Source organism: Podarcis erhardii, assembly GCF_964252035.2.
Source record: "Podarcis erhardii genome assembly, chromosome: 10".
In the NCBI taxonomy this organism is placed as follows: domain Eukaryota; kingdom Metazoa; phylum Chordata; class Lepidosauria; order Squamata; family Lacertidae; genus Podarcis; species Podarcis erhardii.
Genome location: NC_138500.1, coordinates 67,064,983 through 67,087,298, shown reverse-complemented (window position 1 = coordinate 67,087,298; position 22,316 = coordinate 67,064,983). Strand labels below are relative to the sequence as shown.

The 22,316-nt window shown below is 39.8% G+C and overlaps 1 protein-coding gene across 3 annotated transcripts in view; it reads right to left on the bottom strand.

Moving 5' to 3' along the window:
• The window catches only part of CELSR1 (cadherin EGF LAG seven-pass G-type receptor 1), a 155,105-nt gene that overhangs the window by 79,345 nt on the left and 53,444 nt on the right, over positions 1–22,316 (bottom strand). For all 3 annotated transcript variants that reach the window (XM_081877753.1, XM_081877754.1, XM_081877755.1), the window contains exons 2-3: positions 13,375–14,013; positions 896–1,118 (exon numbers count right to left, since the gene is read on the bottom strand). In XM_081877753.1, the coding sequence (XP_081733879.1) occupies positions 896–1,118; positions 13,375–14,013 (862 nt within the window). The remainder of the gene's footprint in view (positions 1–895; positions 1,119–13,374; positions 14,014–22,316) is intronic.

Here is a 22,316-nt window from a genome sequence, read left to right as displayed (position 1 = left end):
TCAACAGTTACAGTCAGCCTTGCTTGTAAATGAATGAAGAGGAGTGCACTTTAAAGCTCCATATTATTTCTTCTGCAGTTGTGTCTTTATCTGCATCGTATCCAATGTCCCATTGTGGCATCAGGTACAGAGAAGGTAGCTGTGGTTTGGGGAAAATGGCTTAACAGGCCAAATTAGGACACCGCTGACTTATTATTATAGTGCTTGGAGCAGATGTGCGAGGTTACAAAAAATGGTGAGTCGAACCAGGCCACTATCATTTTCATGCTTTTTGGAAGCCCAATCTTAAATGTCTACTCAGAAGGAAGCCCAACTGTTGTGGGTGGAACTTGTAAGAATCTGATCTTAGGACTGCAGCCTGCATCAAAGACCTGCCTAGCTGTTCTGCGCTATTCGTCATGCAACCACCCATCTCCATCAAGGACATATTACTGGGATGTGTCCAAGAAACTATTTCTTTAAAACTGTGACTGGTTGGTGGAAGGAAGGAAAGGAGAGAGAAAGAAAAGCTCCTCGGCCTTATAGTAGGTGGCACACAGCTGACAAGTAATGCAGAAAATGTGACAAGACGCTTAAGAAAAAAGAAAGAGCTTTTGATGAATAAGTAGATGATTCTAAGCTGCCTCTACTTTTAATTTAGCTGTTTTTATTGCATCTGCTTTTTCAGCTGTGATATAGGGCATACATAACCTGCAGCCTTCATGCAATTTAGGAACTAGAAATTTTTGTTTAACTTGCAAGACAGCTTGTGGGCAGGTGGGTTATTTTAAAAACACAAATTGAAATCAAGTGGTGAACTTCATTAGATATGTCTTCAGCTCTTTGCCATGATTTGGTTTTGTGTGTGAACCAGGTCAGTGATTGGAAATTTTCACTAGAAAGGAAGCAAACTTACATGAGAGAAACAGTGAAATGGAAGCGTTGCCTTAATCCTTTGAAAGTGACAAATGACTCTGGGGGAAAGCTCCTTGTGGTCATCTCGCAGTAAGGTCTCTCATATTCGCCAGCAGGGCATTCGCATTTGAAGCCTCCTATGAGCAGATCGACACACCTCCCACCATTCTTGCACACTCCCGGAGCGCAGCGCCCAGAGCGAGCGTTCACTTCGCAGTACTCTCCTAAAGAAACACGACACAATAAAAAATCCATCCAGTGTGAGGAGATAATAATATGCCTCCAAAACCTTTAGTAGATCAAAAGCATTTCAAGTAGTGACTGATGAACTTAGCGAAAGAAACTATCATCTGAAATAGGCTATGTATTTATGTCTAATTCCATAAAACAAAGTTGCCCATCCTAGCCTCGTGAGTTAGCTGTTAAGTGCCATGTTCTGCTCTTGCACCTCTGACAGAAGACCCCTCCATGCTCTCCCATTACACCAGGCCAGATGTTTCATTCTTATGAAAGTAATTTACACTGTTGCAGAGGAAAGAGCTTCTATTGCATGATTGTGGTGGTGGAATTAACAGTCAAAAGGACTATTAAAATGTCATTAAAAATACACTAACATCAAAAGCATTTCCACCCACACTACAAGGATAGCACCATATCTTGCTGTCTGATCAGAGCCAATCCTTCTGTTACCTAGTAATCACAACGAAGTCTCTCAGGCTACAGTGCTTTTGTATGTTTGAACTGTTGAGAACAGCACAAACCTAAATAAATGGCTAAGTTGGGTCTTGCCCTATTGAAACTGGAAGAGTATCTACCAATAAAGCCCTGACTTCTATCTGGAGTGACATCTTACAGAGCCGATGAAAGGGCAATTGACAACAAACAAACAGGGCATTGACATGCACATATGTACTTGCAGAAACACTGCAGAATCAAGTAAACAAGAGAACAGGCAGCTGTTTGTATGGTCTGTAATCTTTAAATCACTGCCATTCTTATGGGTAGATAAAAATAGCCCTGGAGTTATTAAATAATAGCACATTCTTGAATGTAAATTTTTAATAACTACTTGGGTGATCCCTGAACATTTCACCAAGGTCAAGAATGTCTCCTGGCAAGTCAACAGACCTGTTTGCTCATTCTATTGTTTGTCCTCTGTTCCTGTTTGAAACAGTGGTTGCCTTCATATTTAAAAAACCCTCTTTCACTTTCACTCACATCTGAAATCAAGACTGCAAATTTAAGATGTTAGCAACACAGGAGGTGAAGCATAGGAATTCATGGTGGGCTGGAGTGATATTTGTCTTCAGTAAAGGGATGTACAACATAAAGGGGCTATAATGAAATACTAAGAAATAACAATAGAGTGCCAGACCTTATTTGCTCAAGGTCTGTTTATGCAGTCATTTATCCTGGGACATCAACTCCTGGACTTGACTGAACTTCTAATTTGTTTACACCTTCAAAATGTGAATGTGATTCTGAAGAAATATGAATGACTGAACAATGCCTAGTTATCTTGAGGGCTCTTGACCCTTCTCTTCTTCATAAAAAAGCCAAGTGATCTTGTAAACAATCCTATGAATGGGATGGAGGGGGTGGAAGAGTACTGAGTTTGCTAGAGATGCAGAGTGAACTGTGAAAGGCCCACAGAGTAATGGGTTTCTTCCATTGTATAGGGCAGGACTATTGACTCAGATTAACAACCCAGACAGAACCTGTGAATTCACACTCATGTAAAAACACCTCTTCTCATACTTGTTATCTCAATATGAATAGTAAGAAATAAGATAATCTTTGCTCTTTGGGGTGGTTTACATGTGTACCTGGCAGGTAAGTGGGACACAGTTGCAAGACATAGGCTTCTTCTCTTCCCCCAAAACACACAGAACGTTTAGCATGACCTGAACTGAGGTCCACATGGCTATGCCTCTCATGGGACCTTTTAATTCCTTGAACGTTTAAGCAGGATCTATTCATATACGAATTTGCATACACATGCTCTGGTACGCATAAGGTTCTGAGCTTCTGAGCCACACATCCATCGTATGTTGAGCCCATGTGTGAATCAGCTCTGCCTCACACACATTAATATAGTGTTTGCTTTCTGCACACCAATATTTTGACAAAGTTTAGAAAAATGTGACAGCGATTAAGCCTAAAAGCTAGTGCAGTTGTATTTTAGAATGCTGGGTTAGTATTTGGGAGACCAGAGTTAGAATTCTTTGGGCTATCTCTCAGCCTAACCTACCAAACAAGGTTGTTGTCAGAAAAAACAGAGAGGAGGAGAAACACATACGCTACCATGAACTCTTTGGAAGAAAGGTTGGATATAAATGTAACAATAAATTAACTTAAATTAATAAAAAGGCTGCATTGATTCAAAAATTCAAAAGCAATTGTTTCTACATAAGCATGTTTATCTCAGATTGTCTTGTGTGATTTGTGCTCATACTGTATTGTGATGGCCATTGGCTATAAACAATAAAATCTACTGCCATCAGATTGTAAGGCTTGCAAATAAAAGTTTTGGAAGGTTATGTGTCACTTTGATGGTAAGCCACTGCCGCAGAGGTGTTATTCTTGTGCTATACACAGATAAGCCAGTGAAAATGCTTAGGATTGGGATGCTAATGCTTACGCTGTGCAAATATTTAAATGTGTGAATTGGAGAAAGTGTGGTATGATGCTTCATGTCACTTTATCTCATTAAGGAGGACACTTGTCAGAATTGGAAGCTCTGCATTTCTCACAATAAATATAAACTAATTTTGGGATAAGACAACAAAAATGGGGTAATACAAGAGTGACAGCAGCAATTGGGTGGACAGGCCAGGAAGGTATAAATGTGGCAATCCATGCATATTGTTCCAGCAGAAAGAGAGCTCTCACTACTCCCTCAGATTTCTCAGAGGAGCCATGCTAGACTCAGGCATTTCACTTCTAGAAGCTACTGCAGTGACTAGCAACATTGTGCCTGTTGAACAGTTCAAGAGAACTCAAAAGCTTTTGTGCCTTTTGGTTGGTCCTAATAAAGTCATTACCCGACTGTTTTTCTGCTTATGGACCAAAACAGCTTCCCTGATTTTTTATAATGCTAATAAAGTGAGCATAGTTTACCCTTTTTAATACAACCAGGGTTTTAAAACTATAGGCAGAGATGGAGTAGCTGTTTTCTCCTTCTCCTCCTCCCCTACAGTCTCTCTCTCTGTCTGTCAGTCTCTCTCTCTCTCACTCACACACACACACGGGCAGACAATTTGGGATCCCTCTTTTCTTTTTAATTTGGATTTTAAAAAACAATTTAAAGAGGAAAGAAACAATGTATTTGGGATTACAAGTTATTTAGGGCACATCTGCTAACAGCAACAAAAACAACTCCCCCGTCAGCAGAAAATGCAAACACATTCTCAAGATTATATACTTAATTTCCATTGTTTACAAAAGGCTGTCCAGTGTCCTTAATCCATGATGTCAACAGAAGCTGTACAGCAAGCCTAAGAGCTGGCTTTATTTATTTACAAACTTACTTATAGGTACTTGCAGTATTCATGGAAATAAGTACATCATTTTTATCTGATTGGTTGTTAAATGTTCTTGCAACCAAGCCTGGATAAATAAAAATGCAAAGTATGAATAGTTAAAAAACAAGTAGGGGATCTGAATAGAAAGGAAGAGGGGAATAACAGTTTGCCTAGAAGCTTAAATTTACCCATTTAAGCCTTGTTGAATATACAGTAATCCAGGTTTCAGTTATTTGCAGACACACCTCCATACACCTGACAACTACAAATAGTTTGCCTCAAGCCAGGAATTCAGTATGATGATACCCTTTGTTAATTTAGCCTCTGGCTGTGCTGTGCTTATGGGGTTGGGACTCAGGGCCTTGCCATGCAATGTTCTAACTGAGAGCTATCTCTTCCAGATACTCAGTTAAAGGTGCCATCCTACACTTGCCTACTCAAAAGAAAGGTGCACTGAATTCAGTGTGACCTCCTACCAGTGTGTGTAGTGTGTCCAGAACTGCATAAGAGTGCAAAAAAAACCCCAACCCACTTCATGACATAAACAATAATAATAAAGCACACCGTGGTTAGTTGAATTCAGTATCTGCAAACAGTAACATGCAGATTTGAGCTACAGTCAATAACTCTGAATGTTAGCAAATCCCCAGTTTGCATTATACAGTATTGAGATATAAGGAGCAATCAGTAAGTCAGTTACTTTGAAGCAATACCCTGCTAACTCTCAGGGTTTAACACAGGATAAACATGTTTAAGATACACACATAAATATTAAAGTTATTTTCAGCACCATGGGTGATACCCAATGCTGGTGATATTAGTGGGTCTACTTTGAGTATGACTGATATTGGGGAAAGGACATAGCTCATTGGCAGAGCATCTGCTTTGAATGTAGAAGGTCCCAATTTCAATCCCTAGCATCTTCAGGTAAGACAGATACAGACTTCTGTCTGAAACCTTGGAGACCTGCTTCTGGTCAATGTAAACAATACTGGGCTAAATGGACCAAGGGTCTGGGTGGCGGAGACTGCCAGGTTACCTTGTATTCGCCATCTTGAGCTCATGCTGGAAGAAATGCATGATATAAAGTTATAAATGATAATAATTAGATAACAGGGCAGTTTCCTATGTTATCAACCAGAGACTTAACTATGCTGAGGATAGCAACAGTGTGAGTTTTTAGTATCAGGAGGAACTGGTAATAGTTGCAGCTATTATAATTTATCAGCCTATCAAAAAAGCCAGCTGAGAGCAGCAGGGGCAAGCTTTCAATCCATCTGCCAGAAAAAAGGCAATTGGCAGACAGGAGCAGCCACTGTCCAGGAGAGCGAATAGATGCATCTGCTTGTGGTGATCTTAGCTGCTCTTGCCAGTTGCTCACTGCCCACTGCCCACTCGGAGCAGCAGATGCATTCACTTACTTTCACTCTCCAGAGTGAGTAGGTAGGCAACTGGCAAGAACAGTGGGGAGAGCCAAATGTTTTGCGTCAATTAAAAAAAACCCCAAACTGATTCAAGAAATTCACATATAGAGATTTTATATCACCCGGGAGGGCATCTCCATGTCTGTGCTCTGTGTCCTTGTAATTTTGTATTCAAGAATACATAATAGAGAAATTAAAGCCCAAAATTTCACGTACAAAAATGTATCTACTTTTAATACAATTAAATCTGCTTCATACTCTTTGCGAACATGCTTTTGATTTTCTTATTTTTTGCTGATAACATTCGGAGTATCTGCTGTTGGATTATTTGCTTTTGAATGGGAGGTTAGCTCTGGTGATGTAATAAATCTAATATTTTGTTTTAATCCTTAAATATATATCATAAATCCAATCATATTAGAAGAATGTCCAGCTACGTATGTATATGTAATCTATGATAGGTAGATAGGTAGATAGATAGACAGATAGATAGATAGATACTGTATAGATAAATAATTTTTTAAATTTAAAAATGGAAATAATATTCTTAGTCAAAAAGGGGAAAAAAAACCCAGACCCAGCAGAACTGATTCTTTGGCATGGTAGCAATTTGATTAATTATTATCATGCTAGTTCAGCGCTAATGAGAAGCCTTATTGCAAAGGGAAGTGCGTGATTAGGCGGCCAGTTGGGATTCAACATCATGCTGATCAAGCAACCTAAAGGCAAGAATTCATAATACTTGTATTTGTGAGCAACTAATCACAAGAAGCTATACCAAATTCAAATCAGAAAAGACCTGCACAATATCTTCCTTTAATATTTCTCCATTGTGCACACACAGCCCTGAAGTCCCATTATGAATAACAATAGAAAGTTCTACTCGGAGGGGAAGAGTTTATGCACAGCCTTAAAGGGAGAAAAAAAATACTCAGAGGCTTGTGCAACTCAAATAAAACTCCCCCTGGTAAGGCAAAGGCACAGGTTTTGCATACCTTGGAAAACAGGAACAAGGGAAGTTGCCTTCTACTGAGTTAGGACATCTAGCTCAGTATTGTACCTCTGGGTGCTTCTCCTTAGCTGAAATTTCTGTGAGCCAGAGGGCATTCTGTGTAATAGTCTGCCACTTTCATGATACAACAGGTTTCCGGTGAGCCAGTAATGGAAATACAGTAATATTGCTAATAAAGATGCCTAGAGGTCAGGAAAAAGGGAGGCACACATCCACACTTGCCAAGACAAGGGGCAATGATCGTCCTTCTCTGTGTGCCCTCTCCAAGGGAGGCGTGGAGGGTGGCAACATGAGAACAGCCCTTTTCAGTGGTAGCCCCCTGTTGTGAAATGTTCTCCCCAGGGAGGTGTGCATGGCACCATCACTGACTGCTTTTAGGAGCCAGGCAAAGTCGGTGCTTTTCAGCCAGGCTTTTGGAATTAACTTGAAGGGATTTAGATACTGTGGACTCCAGGATCCGTTAGACCACCTTTTATGTAAATGAAAGTTTGCCATTTTTATTTTGCTTTGCATTGGTTTTAAGTTTTGTATTACATTGCAAATTGTTCTAAGCTTACTTTTAATTTTAAAAAGTGACTAATCAGTCCAGTATTATTAGTACAACGGTCAAGAATAAATGAGGAAATACAGAAGAAACTTCTAATGTTGTGTCTCTAAACAGGTCCCAAGCATCTGGGGTGATTTGACCCTCTTGACTTTGCCATTCAATTTCCTTTTTAACAATCCCTTCATTTTTGGGAAGTTTCTTCTATTGTTAACTTATTATCTCCTAGCAACAATATGGAGAGTTAATTTATTTTCTTCTTTAAAGTGTGGTGACTATTTGCTTTTGCAAAGCAATGGAAAGGTATTCCACATCCACTGGAAACAAACAAAACAATGTATGAAAACTGGCATTTATGCAATTGACTAGTATCCCCAGTTTGATGCTGATAAGCATGAATATGGGAACTGGCCCTCAGACGTCTAGGTGTTTTTACCAGTATTATTGTAATAGTGCTGTTTTTTTCATCAGGTGAAGAAGCATCTTATGACCTCAGGGTTAAAATTTTTCATACTCTCAAAATACCACCCAAAACTATTCAGCAAAGGGCAAAACCATGGACATACCCTCAACAGGAGTTATTTCTCCAGTCCGTGATGGAATCACCTATATGATGAAGGTGACTCGGTGAACTTCTGGGTTCATGGGTGGGTGGGGAAAGGAGGATTTAGTGATTACACTGATGTTAGGCATATCACTTTCAATTGCAAAGCTTCCTTAATGCCAGCACTATAAAATGCTTTTGTAACATCAGAAAACCTGTCAGACCATTTTAAAGCCTAATTAAAAAGAACAAACAAGAATGTTGAATCTCCAGAAGGGGTTTCAAAAGAAGACAGACCAGGACTTTGATCTGTTGAAACATTTCCACAGGCAAAAAGCAACAGATGCCAAGAGGGGAGGGGGAATACTCAAGGTTTTCAGTGGTGAGTGTGCATTGCACCCGGGGCTGGTTGAACAGGTCAACTGAATAGTGCTGAATTCTGTAGATGAACACCAACAGAGACATCTCAAAACAAAACAAATTCCTTCCAGTAGCACCTTAAAGACCAACTAAGTCAGTTCTTGGTATGAGCTTTCGTGTGCATGCACACTTCTTCAGATACACAGACCAACACGGCTACCTATCTGTAACTAGAGACATCTCAGTAATCAGTAACCGAGACAGAATGGAAGATCTGCAAATCTAATGGTCAGTGCTCCGTTGACAGTGCAGGAAAGTCGGAATTGAAACCTCATGGCAGAATGAAGTTAACCCCAGAGGTGATTTATGGCACTTTGACTTGAGTAAAACAGTCAACAGTAAATCAGTAATGTCAAAACCAATAAATGAGCCAAGTACTCAATAGTACAATTAATTTAACAGCTTTCTCTCCCGCTAACAAGAAACCGTCTCTCATCAAACTATTAAATTAAGCAACTTTGCGTACACAAATTGATGGTTTCAACACATAAAGGGCTAATCTGCACTACTGGATGAAATAGATTATCTGGATCCATTTCAATCTGGATTCTGACCCAGATTTGGAATTGCTTGCTGGCTCTGATGGATGGCCTATATTGAGAGATAGATGGAGGTATAGAACTCTGCTTATTTTGCTGGATATCTCTGGAGGATTTAATACCAACTAACCATGGTATTCTCCCACATAGGGTCTCTGAGTTGAGGGATCATCTTTTTTCAGCGACTCTGCTCCTACCTAGAGGGCCAGTTCCAGAGGAGATATTGTGCTACTGTATTTCAGCCCAGTAGCATCTATGTTATGGGGTCCCACATGGATCAATTTTGTTTCTTATGTTCAACATTTACATAAAGTTAATGAAGGATATTATAAGACGATATGTAATTGGATGACATCAACATGCCACTGACACTCAGCTCTACCTATATTTCCCAGCTATCTCAGGCAAAGCAGAAGTGCTGATCCAGTGCCTGGGAAAAGTGAAGGATTGGGGTTAATAAATTTAAAATTAATCCTGACAAAACAGGTGCTGTTTCTGGATGGTTCATTTGCACAGGAAAGAACCTGCCTTCTCCTTAAAATATCAGTTGTGCAGTCTGTGGGTGCTATTTGGTTAATCTTTACCGCCTGCACATATTGGGTGATATGCCCAACAGTAAATCCACTGTTTTCATATATCTATAGATATTTTTTTTTTAAATTTATAGGCTGTTTTTTAAAATAGTGTTGCTATCTCAAGCCCTTGGAATGAGTGTGTGTTAAAAACAAATATAAATAAGTACACTTTAGTCTTACCTTACTGTTGTGTAGCATAAAACAATCTTCAGAAAAGAAGAGAATGCTTAAGAACGTAAGATGAGTCTGCTGAATCAAGTCAATGGCCCCTATAGACAAGCATCTTGTTCTCACAGTGGCCTGTGGAAAGCCTGCAAGCTGGACTTGGGAGCAACAGCATTCTGCCCACCCACAGTCCCCACAACTGGTATTCAGAGGCATAGTGCCTTTGACAGTGGAGGAAGAACATAGTCCAGATTCCCAGACACAATGAACAAATGCTCTGCCTGACCTGCTAATCAAACACATAGAAACTGTAAAGAAAAGAAGTGTTTTAACTTGCAGAAGTGGGTGAAAGTTTGCTACTGACCAGCTCAGTAACTGAAATATAACTTAATCATACACTGCACAAGAATTATTAATTTTTGCATTATTGTGTTTTGCAATTCTCATGAATGTAGTACATTGTGCAACTGGCAAAATTAATCTCTCCGCCTTGAAGACTCCAGAGCATTACTTCTCACGATTATAGAAAGAGACAGAGGAAAGCCTTCTAATGACTCCAGTGCTTGAATAAAAGAACACTGTCACACAGGCACAAGCAAGTTCACATGACCACTGTATAGGATGCCGGTTGGGTTTTCTTTCTTTTCTTTGAGCACAAGCCACAATTTCCACCCCACTGTTTGATCTACTTTGGAAAGATTTGTAAGAGCAGCATGCAAAATAGCAATTTTTGTGACTAACAAACAGCTCCAGTGCACAGAACGCATCTAACCCCTGCCCCCCTGCTGTAGTAAGTAGGGATTTAATTTTTTCTCACAAAAGGAGGCGGAACAGCTAAGGAACATGGAAAAACAGATACAGAGGCTCCATACTGCAACAGAAACTTTTTTGATTCCCTGGGCAGTGACTAATTTGGCATGTTTCTTTTACTTACCTTTAGTAAACAAAGTAAAAAAAAAAAAGTTTGAACTGTCATCCTTGCCTAATATGGTATTTGCAACTGACATCCATCATTACAAATGAATGTTAAGAAAAGGGGGGAAATCAATGGGAAAATTAGAAGCTGGAAAAATTTCTGCCCACATTACTGCTGGAAACCCTAACTCTTGGACTGACATGCTGATTTTAGTACTAGATAAGTGATTTTACAAAATGTGAACATAAAATCTGTTCTCTTGCTGCTTTATGTCCAAGGAATACATATGCATCCTACATACAAGATGGGGGGAATGGGACACTTGGGAATCTACTTTATATTCTCTAGTCTATGACATGTTGTGTTTCTTCCTTACCACAAGCATCTTCATAGTCTGAGATTGTTGTAGGCAGGTATTCAAGCAAGTGAATGTACGTTTTTGGCCAAATGAAATTAAGTTGCTCCAGATCTGATTTAAACCCACAAATATTATGTCTCCTTATCACTCACCTCCCTGCATCACAGGAAGTACAGTCTGTCCCAGGTAATTATAATTGGTGGGTATTTCCATTTCAAAAATAGCTCATAAAAGCTCTGTGTAGCTGACTATTTGAAACAGAAGACTCCTGAAGACAGAGAAACTTTCATCATGTATAAATTACATCTAAACAAATGAAAAGCTTCAAAGTATTGTGGGAGAAATGAGAATGGGAGGGGAAAAGAAGCCTCTTCATTGGGATGTAATTGCCTTTTGGAGGAAATCAAGGTGTTTGGGGATAGAAGTATATCTGTAATATAATCTAAGCAAACAGATGAAAGATTTTGTGCTATTTTCTTGTAATTATTTTTCCAAGCATAGGGTTAAGTGGATTTTGAGAGCTTCCAGAGTACACTGCATTTCCTTGAGGATTACCAACAAGGGCAGTCCAGCCTTTTAAGTCTAGGATAACATTTTCAAAATGACAGCATCAGAAGGTTCCAGTGTGCACTGGCACTACAAATTCCCTACATTCTTCAACTTTCAGTCAAGCAAAAGTGAATACCCACACCACATTTTTGCCTGTATGCACCAGGGCAGCCACCATTGGGGATGAATTTTGTTCCAGCCATAAAAAGCACAGTTGATTCCTTTTTATCAGTTTACATGGTCAATAGCTGTGCTGTGGCCATTCTTCTGGCAAATATGCAGATTCTGTGGCCTCACATGTAGCTATAGCTCCAAACAAGTTTGAGATCTATGATCCAGAGTGTCTTGTCAAGGTAGATAAAGAATTTAGGAAGTGAGAGATAAATTGTAGTTAAGGAAAGGAATATCAACCATCTTTTTTAGAGCATAGTAGAGGGACCCATGGCACTCTTAACTGCTGTTGGTCTCCAATTCCATAATTCCTAACCATTTACTGTGCTGGCTGGAGCTATGGGAGTTCAATGATGTCTGGATGGGAACAGGTTCCTCATTCCTATTTTATATGCAACAACCATTCTCAGGGGAAATGTGAATATGCCTCACGCTAAATCCATTTATCTTCTATTATCTGCATCTGAGGGCACACTCATGACTTACATGGAGCATTTGCATAGTGACATGAAGATGCAGAAGTGAAGATGCATGTTCACACAGTGAACTCACTCCAACTAAAACACATAGTGAGCACACACCCAGAAACCATGGCCACTTGGGTTCATCAGTGCATATAAATGTACAATCCAATGGCCCCTGAGAGGGCACTGTAGGGGCCATGGAGTAGACTAGATCTACCCCCCCCCCCCGCATTTTCAGAGCTCACCTCTTTGATACCACCAACTTCTCTAAAGCCCTGGCTCAACCAACATTGCAGCTTCTGCACTGGAAAAGCCAAGTAGTGTTATAACAGTGGAAGGGATAGGATTCAAAGGATCCTAAGCCTTTCTGGTGCCCAGAAAGAATCAATTTAGACATAGTTACAGATAGGTAGCCGTGTTGGTCTGCCATAGTCAAAACAAAATATTCCTTCTAAAGTTGGTCTTTAAGGTGCTACTGGAAGGAATTTTTTGTTTCAATTTAGACATGCGTCTGAGTGCATCTATAGCTGTCTTTCCCTTCCCTCCTATAGTTCCCAATAGGAGGGGAAGGTGTATAAAGGAGGAACAATTTTGTGTTCCACTGTTTGTTTCTTCTCTGTGTACATAAATCTTCACAACTGACCCCAAAACTACATGATTCAATATAACTGAACTGTTCTAGCAAATCCAGATTGTATGAAAGCGTTTCCTCATCTCTTCAGAGTTGAGCTGGTGCTCTATAGCAGGTTCTGTTGGGAAGTGCCAGAAGCCCTGTTGTCCAGATACAGAAACATTCCACATATGTAGGGTGTGTGAGAATTAACCCTGATAACCTCGGCCTTGATCTCTGTGCATTTTGCCATCTTTTCTGTACATAGTTTATGACAGTTCTTTGGTCTGCACCATTCACCAGCTTCTATCACACCACAGCCATCTCAGTTGTTCAGAGGAAAGATAACAATTGAAACAACTGTGAGGTGGGATTTATATTGCCTTAATTTACTGCACTGGCCCTCCGTAGCCTATACCCCTGATTCTACTTAGACAACAGTCCAGTTAAAGAATCTTAGTTAACTGGGGATGCGAGGGACTGAACACTGGACCTTGTGCATGCAAAGCATGCTCTGGGTGCTCCTGTTTATTTATAGTTAGGTTTCAATTTGGCCTTATGCTTTGGTTTCTTTTTGGTCTTTTGATTTACCGAGAAGCTAGAAGGTTGGCCTTTCTTAACACATAACACAATGCAATGCTTATTTCACAAAAGTAAGAACATACCTGTGTAGTCTTCATAACATTCACAAGTATAGCCTCCTTCTCGGCTTCGGCAAAGGCCATTGTTTCCACAAGGGTTAGAGTAGCACAAGTCAATCTCCGTTTCACAGTAGTCACCTGTAAACCCAGGGGGACACCGACACCTCAGCCCATTGATGGGGTGTATGGGTCGGAACAGGACAGTGTTTGAGCTGATAAATGGAGCAGAGCTGTCAAATTTAAGTACGGACACACACTTCATGTAGTTTTCACAAGGCTCCCGCAGACAAATGTTGTCATCAAAAGGCAATACCCGCTGGGTAGATATCAATGTTAGGAGTGTCCTGTTGAGGTATATCTGCTCCTGAAGGTCCTCCGAGGGGAAGAACTTGTTCCGAATGCCACCAGGAAGCAAAGCAGAAAAGGTCACATTCAGAATATTGGAGCTGACATCTGTGTCGTTTTGAATATTGAAAACAAAAATGCCCTCTTTGGTTGTCGACAGCACAGTAGCCACACCTTCCACAAAGAGAGCAAGCAGTGGTGAGAGAAACTTCTCTTGAGACATGTTTTCCAGTCGTACTGTGATACTGTTGGTCAGCATGTCATCAGTAATGATCGTCACCCGCAAGGTGCAAAGCGCGGTAACACTGTGAATGCCATCTATGGAGGAAAGAGAGAAGAATCAGAGGTGTTTCCAGAAACATTCCCAAGTGCTTACACATGCAGGCACCATCAAATATGGGGTGCTGATTCATATCATGCATAAGAGCAGTAAAGAGTATGCCACCCAACATCTCAAATGGCCAGTGATAATTCAGTGCTGTAAAGACTCTACAAATGGCAGCAGCCAAGAGGACCTGGCCCACTGATAACTGTGAGGTCAAAATGAGCCCTGACAGCACGGAAATGGGTAGGATCAATGAAGTTATTTAGAATGGAACTTTCTGCATTTCAGATCAGTAGATGGCAGCTTACAATACACACTATGAAGTTCTTGCTTTCTACACAACACCCACATTATCCACTCAAGCAGCAGGCTCAATTTCAAGGAGCTAAAACCAAAAGTAGACTTCCGTCAGGAGAGATTCCAAGAGCTCCATAAGCAAAAATACAATCAAACTCTCATTCTACCAACCAAGAAAGCTTCACCAGTTCCACCACAATCCTCATATATCCGGATCTAAAGTACAAATGTAGCTAGTCTCAAAATCCAGGAAATAAATAAAACAATAACATTAAACCTTTTGATTTTGGAGGTCAATCTTATTCCCTTTCCCTTTGCCAGAAAATTATGAACCAGGAACTTTTCCAGGGCTCCAAATGCAGTGGGATCTGATAAAGCATACGCAGTTACCACATCCTATGTACAAATAAATAAACTAAATATTTGTGTATGTGTGCTTGTGTATATAAACATATGCTTCTTAAGTTTATTACAACATTGAAATTGCAAATCTAGCATTTTAGCCATTCAATAATTTTATGCAACAATGCATTTTTGAAAATAAACATTTTCCATTGAATAAAATCATATTTTAAAGAGTTTAAAGAAAAGAAACTGGGGAAAAACCATGAAAAAATATGGTGGTCAAAAATTTTTCTACCCTACATGACTGCAGTTAATTTTCTGAGATTTACTTGTGCAAGCTATATGGCCAAGATAGTTAAATAAAGCGGAAAACTAAAATACATCAAGTAAAGAGGAATTTCATCTCTAATGCCCATAGAAAATTGTTTTGGTTTGTTCTCCATCTGTTATCTCTAATCTATCTGCAGCAAAAACCTAAGGATGACTTGTTTCATCTTAAACCCCAATGTTTTTAATTGACTTGCTGCTAAGTATTACTTTAATAGTCTATTATTTATATTATTGCATTTTCTGTGAATGTTCTTAACCACCTTGAGTGCTGTTTTATAGGGGATTGGTAGGAAATAAGTTATCCCCATTAATAAATAAAATAAATGTGCTCCTCATCATAATAAACTCTTTGCTCACTTATCTAATACCTTTACAATTTTGAATTAGAGAAGCAGTAGGTGAAGGCCATTACTGAAAATGGTAGTGAAAGTTTCACAGATTAATCAACAGAAAAAACAATCTCATGTGTTTCTAGTGCGTATCTCAGAAGTACTCACAGAGTTCAACGCAATGAGGACTGCAGCCTGAGTGATCAACTCTAATCTGTTAACTGTGTATTGTTCATATATTAATATAGTAACTATATTAAAATTACCTACAAACCTGAGTAAAACAATCCATCTACTTGCCTTTAATGCTATGATGCAGTTTATCTATGTCAGTTTTGTTGCAAAATTTTAAAAAACTTTTTAAGCTGAACCATTTAAGTTAGGAAGGACTATGGATCTGAATAAATACATTAACCACACCAGCATTAAACATTTTCAGTCACTAGTGATCAGCCTAGACAGAAGTTCCTAAAACAAGCTTGTCAGGTTAACCAGTAGTGTCTTTTGCATCTTTTAACATCAATCATTCTGAAACCTGATTATCAAGCAGATGCATAGCTGGAATACTTAAAAGTATTCAGTAGCAGCGGTATATTGCAATGAGCAGGGGCATCAAAGACTTGGTGCCCTTCATCAAGTTGCCTGCATGCTTTCACTCATAGTCTGAACACCCACAACACCAACTTTATTTAAAAGGTAGATGTCTCATTGCAATTAGCATTGTCTTTATCTTGATGTGAAGAGATTGGTGAGCATTTGGATAAGTCTTAAGGGGGAAAGGAGAAAAGCCAAGTCTCTTCTCCTGAAGAGCTCATTAGTGGAAGCAACTTCCTACCCCTGCACCCCACCATATTCTCCTCCTATATTGGTCAACGAAACTGTACTTATAACGTAACATATTTGGGTTAAAACAAAATAAAAAATTCCTTCCAGTAGCACCTTAAAGACCAGCTAAGTTAGTTCTTGGTATGAGCTTTCGTGTGCATGCACACTTCTTCAGATACACACTTCTTCAGATATTTGGGTTAATTAGCTATTTAACCCATAGTGTGCTTCAACCAAAGTAAAAATTGCACCGCTGTAACTAATTCTGCAAATGGGGCTGGCTTTAACTCTGAGAAACCTTGGTTAGACTAAATATCCCCCCCCCCCAAGGCGGTTGCCAAAAATTCCAAAAGCAGAATCCGGACATGAGAATAGATCAACAGATGATGCCCATAAATGTAACCATTTCTAAGTCCCATTGATTTCAGTAATAAGGAGTTAGGGATGTGCTTGAACCACAAAGAAATAAGGAGTAAATAATTCCCCGGCTATCTCTGACTTGCCTTTCAAGCAAGGGAACCAATGCACCATCTTTAAAACTCTGAAAGAGGAAAATGACTGCTAATAATATAGGTAACCCAGAACCACTAGGAAAAAACTATGGATTTTCTTGCTGAATTCCATGGCATGTGAATTGCACTTAAAAGGTACAGTTCATATATCATTTAAGAAAACAGCAAAACTCTTGTTGCTTTTAACAATAAATGTAGATTCAGTGCATGGGCAGAGTGTGGATTTCAGCACAATAGAAATATAGGATGCAACTTATTACAGTAAATGAACACAAACAAGACTAACTAATCATTCAGGCTTACTTTGCAATAACTGCCATCTAGATATAAGCCTCAAGTTGGTTTCTGGTTCCCGGTTCCTATGCAACAGGGGGTTTGCGTGTTTTGCCTCCTGGCAGCACAATGTATTATTATAGTTCCTCTCTCATAACTACAGTGAAGAAAAGGTACTGAACAAAGAGCTTTTTTCCCCCTTAAGAAAAGCACAATGATGTATATCACATGGTATGTATACCAAGAAGACAAAATATCATTACTGTGTGAGAAACCACTGGAGTCCAGGAACTGTCATAATCAATATCAACTGTCACAATATACAAGACGGCTTCCCCAGAATTCCCAGCATCTATTCTGACACAGTTAATAAATCACCATAAAAGGCACAGCGTCAAGACACCATACAGCTTTGTCCTCCAAAAAGTGAGCACAAAAGGAAATTGGACATGAATGCAAGCAGCTATGGTGATGCTGAAATACAAACTATAAAGCAGTTTAAAATAACTTTGTTCAATCCTACAACACAAGGATAGTGGAGTATTGAAATGAAACCATATTTAAACATAAATAAAAGACTTTTATTTAAAATTGTTAGCGCAATAAGCACAACCATGTTTTTGTCAGACGACTGGCCTCTGACTAATTGCTATAGGCCACAGCATGCGATAAAATCAGTTTGTTAGAAATTGTTCACTTGAATAATAGGAGGGACTTGTGCCTAGCGCTTATGAAAGAACAATACGCCTTATTCTGAGGGCCTCCGCTAGAATGAAAATGCAATGAGCTAATAATACAACCCAACTCCAACACTTGTTGCAGCAACAAACTTGCTGAGAAGGGGGTCATCAACCTCTGCCCCAGCATGAGGCATGATGTTATAAAGGCTCTGCTGTGATGTTATGACTGCACCACAAAAAAACTGAACACTGACACAAATGCTGATGATTAAAGACTGTGCATTAAGGTTTAAGCAACTTGTTTAAACTGGGGGATATTAACTATAACTGTACATTGAATCTCAACTAAGGAAAAGTGAAAGGCTGAAATTTTTAATGTTTAACGCTGCAGTCATATTAAACACCTGCAAGTAAGTCCCACTGAATTCCATACAACATGCTTCTGAGTAGACTTGCATACTTATGTGCATTTAACATGCACATTCAGCTTTATGTGCCTGACAAAAAAAAACTAAAAAGGGGACAGAAAGGGGATGAGTGTCCAGGAAAAGACTTTGGCAATCCCACCCACTATTGAACCCAATAGGTTTTGATTATACACAATTTTGGCTTTAGACACAATCTTGGGAATGTAACCCCAACGTGAAATGAGAGTCGCCTGTACAAAATCCCAGTCAGTCACTTTGTACAACAAAGGCAGCTGACCAGATAAAAACTCATACAACTTTGGAAGTGAAATATAGTCTTCCACCTCGGGAGGTACATTTACTGTCGTACTCCAAGTATGACAATGACAGCAATCTTATTCCCATTTTCCCAGGACTAAGCCAAATTGAATTCACTAGGATTTACTTCTGAGTAGACATAGTTAGGATTGCAGTCTCTAAGTCTGAATTCAATTCAACAAAATCTTTCTGAATCCTTGGATGAAAATAATATAAACAACTGAGGAAATATTATTAAAGAAAAGTTGAAAAAGTCATTCCAACGTTCTGTTCCATTTATGTAATTTGCAGGGAGACTGTTTTATTTTAACACACAAGCACTCACCATGAATCTTTCACTGATATCTTTTTAAAAGATGAGTCATATTTATCTTTGGTGATTATGGCTGGAGATCTGGAAATGCTTCATAAAAGGGAGGCAAATGTTTTGGGTTTCTTAAAGCTCCCACTTACAAGATATCACCTTTGTGGATGTCTGAATAGTGTGACTAAATTAAGAATATGACCTCAGTAAGGAAAGGAAAACTAGAAAAGGAACTGCATTTCCTTTGCTGTAAAGGGCAAAAGCCAATTCCTTTGCCACAGGCAGGAAATGCCAGCTAAATGCAGAACCACTGTCCCTAGAATTGGAAATAACTTTTAAAAAAAAAAAAAACAAACACATTTCCCTATTTCACTCAAATAGGAGAATCTGCAGACAAATAGGGAGATTGTGATCCATGGACAATCCAGTCAGCCAGGAGATTCAGGATTGAGTCTGGTACCTAGGGAATTGAGTCTGTTCCCTAGGGAATTTGCAACATTTTAAAAAGACCTGCTTGAATTAACTTCCAATTTATCAAACATATACCGCATTTTGCAAGTGTTTCGATGAGGAACATGTGGTTCTCCAGCTGTCACTGGGACTGCAACTACCAACAGCCCTGCACACTGGTCTTATTGGCTGGGGATTACAGGAGTCCAACAACGTCTAGAGGGCCACAGGGTCTATTCCTGCTCTAAAGTCTAGTTTGCGCAGATCTGGTAATTTAGAGAACCCATAGGAACAAATCACACATACCCCAAGCCTTTCTAGATACTATGCCTTGAGCTCATGTACTCCTTCCATGCTCTATCTCACGCGGATGCTGTAATTTTCTCTTTTACTTTCTGGTTTTCACAGACTAGTTTCCGGCTACGTCCACATTGGGAAGACTGACTTGCACAATGCAATGTTTGCCAATTAGAAAACTTCTTCCAACTGTTGTTTCCAACAGTTTAAGAAGCAAACTGTGGTTTACGTACAGCATAGTTTGCCCAATTAAGACACTCTCTGGTTTGTGCAAACCAATCAGTCTCCCGCACCATAGAATCCACACCACAGTCCCCTGTGCGGGAGACTGATTGGTAGAAGTTGTAAACTATCTTTCTGGAAAGCTTTCTCTCTTGCTCCTTATCTTCTCATTGAGGATCAGTTTCTCATGAATTTCAGGATTTGACACATTTTTCAAACCATTTGAGAACTTCTGCTTTAAGCAGTCATTTTCCATATACAGTGGTGCCTCGGGTTATGTACCATCCTCCTTACGAACGCTTTGGGTTACAAGCTCTTCTAACCCGGAAGTAGAAGCTCCTGGTTGCGAACTTTGCCCAGGGATGTGAGCGGAAGTCGCGTGAAAGCACGTCTCGTGTTAAGAACAGTTTCGGGTTACAAATGGACCTCCGGAGCAGATTAAGTTCATAACCAGAGGTACCACTGTAAATAGTTTTAGCTCAGACAGTGTAAGGAGAGCAAAGTGCCTACATAAAAAGCCAACTCTTGAAGGCAATGTCCTGCTTATGAGCAGGAAGAATCTCCCCCCTCAATATAAAACATATACATTAACACTCAGAAAGTATCAGATGTCACTAATTTTGTGCAAAAATATAGCATTTATGTGTAATCTTTAACAGGGCATCCCTACACAAAACACAAAAATCACTTCCACCACGTAACAACTGATTTTGGAGTCAACTGATTTTGGAGTCAGCATGATTCACATGATTACCGTAGCCTAAATACATGGGATGCATAGGTCTATACTCTAGTAAGAGCAAACATTTGTTGCTAATTCATGTGCAACTGAATTTGTGCTCACCTTCTCTCCCCTGCACACTCAAACCAAATACACACACAAAAATGAATACAGTTTGCACCAATAACACATATTAACAAATGCAATGTGGGAAAATGAAATCCTCACATTTGTCAAACTCACTTTCTCTTGTTACAAACTGATTCACGCAACATAACAAAAGGCTGCATAATGGCTACCATTCTAGTACAAATGACCCTGGGGTCGTAGCAACTCTGTTTTATCAATGCAGAACTGCATTCTTTGCAACCCCAGCTACCCCTAAAGTATGTGCTGATAAGGACAGAAGCATCCTATCAATGGGACCATATCTCAACAGTTTTCACACACACACCCGCCCAATTCCTTTTCTTATGCTCAAATACAAGTAGCTTGCAAGCAGCTGCATTCCAGGCCTCTCTTTGCTTATGTGCTATTGCAGCTGCTGTGGCATGACAACAGTCCCTTAGCATTACGGCCTTTAACCACTATAAGTCTTGGTTTACAGCCTTTGCCTCCTGCTGACCTGGCCACAAAGCAGCCGCTTCACTCAGTCAAATGGGTTTTCTCATTGGAGTGTTAAACAAGGTGCAGGTTTTAAAACCTCTTCTCATTGTCAGAGCCCTTGCCTCTGTTTCATCCGCTGACCTTTTGATCTGCAATTACTTCTAAGATGCCTGAGGTCTTCTGCTCCAGACCTGCCTACTGAGCACATGGTGTCAGGAAAAGGGGGGCATGAAATCATCACTCAAGACGGCAAGCAGGAGTTTCTTCCTGATAAGCTCTGAATACCTTTCTCTTTCTCAAAGGTGCATTCATAACTAGTAACATCAAGCAAATACCCTGTGTCATATTGTAAGACTGGTTTGCAAACCCCAGATCACTATGCCTCTCATCTGTAGGCAACGGGAAATTTTTAAAGTCTAATGTTTTACAATTTTTTACGTACTGCAAGCTGCTCAGAGTGGGTGGGGTATAAATAATAAAATTATTATCATCATCATCATCACCTCATCCAGCTACTCACTTAGCAATTGGTTATGGAATGTGGGAACCATTCCAATGAAAAGTATTGTAGCTGATGTTGCCCAGTGTGAAAGCTCTTTCCATGGCTCTTTCTCTCACACAAGCGTGTGCTTGATGGAACAATGCATGTGTGAATCAACTTATCACATTAATATCTCACCTTTCCACTCAGGAGCTCAATGCAGTGTATGCAAGTCTCTTAGGGAGTCTCTCATTGAGCCACTGAACTACACAGCTTCAGCAAGATTGCTGCATCGTGTGCCTTCAGAACCCTCCCTGGATAGATGAGATTTCAGCTCTCTGTCTGGAGGCACCATGCATGATTTATTTCTGTTAGGGATTGAGGGAATAGAGCAGGCATAGGCAAACTCAGCCCTCCAGATGTTTTGGGTCTACAACTCCCATGATCCCTAGCTAACAGGACCAGTGGCTAGGGATGATGGGAATTGTAGTCCCAAAACATCTGGAGGGCCGAGTTTGCCTATGCCTGGAGTAGAGCATGTGTGGGGAACATTTGGCCTTCCAGGTGCTAAGCTACAACTCCCATCAGCCCCAGCAAACATGACCAATGCTCAGGGTGGGGGGATCTGTAGTTCAGCATCATGTAGCAGAACGTTAGAGAGTGCTAACTGCATGTAAAGAACTAGGCAACTCCTTCTTACGTTCTGCTTCACAAAGCTATCTTTCAATTTACAGTGTTTATTTCTGTGTAGCTTGTCAGTTACGGTTATGACATTTTCTTTTAACAGGGTGAGGCTGAAACAGCTGTAATATTCAAAATGGACTTGACAATAAATTACCTTGAATTATTCCAAACAAATAAGAACAGAGAGTTAATGTTCACATAATAATGATGTCTGA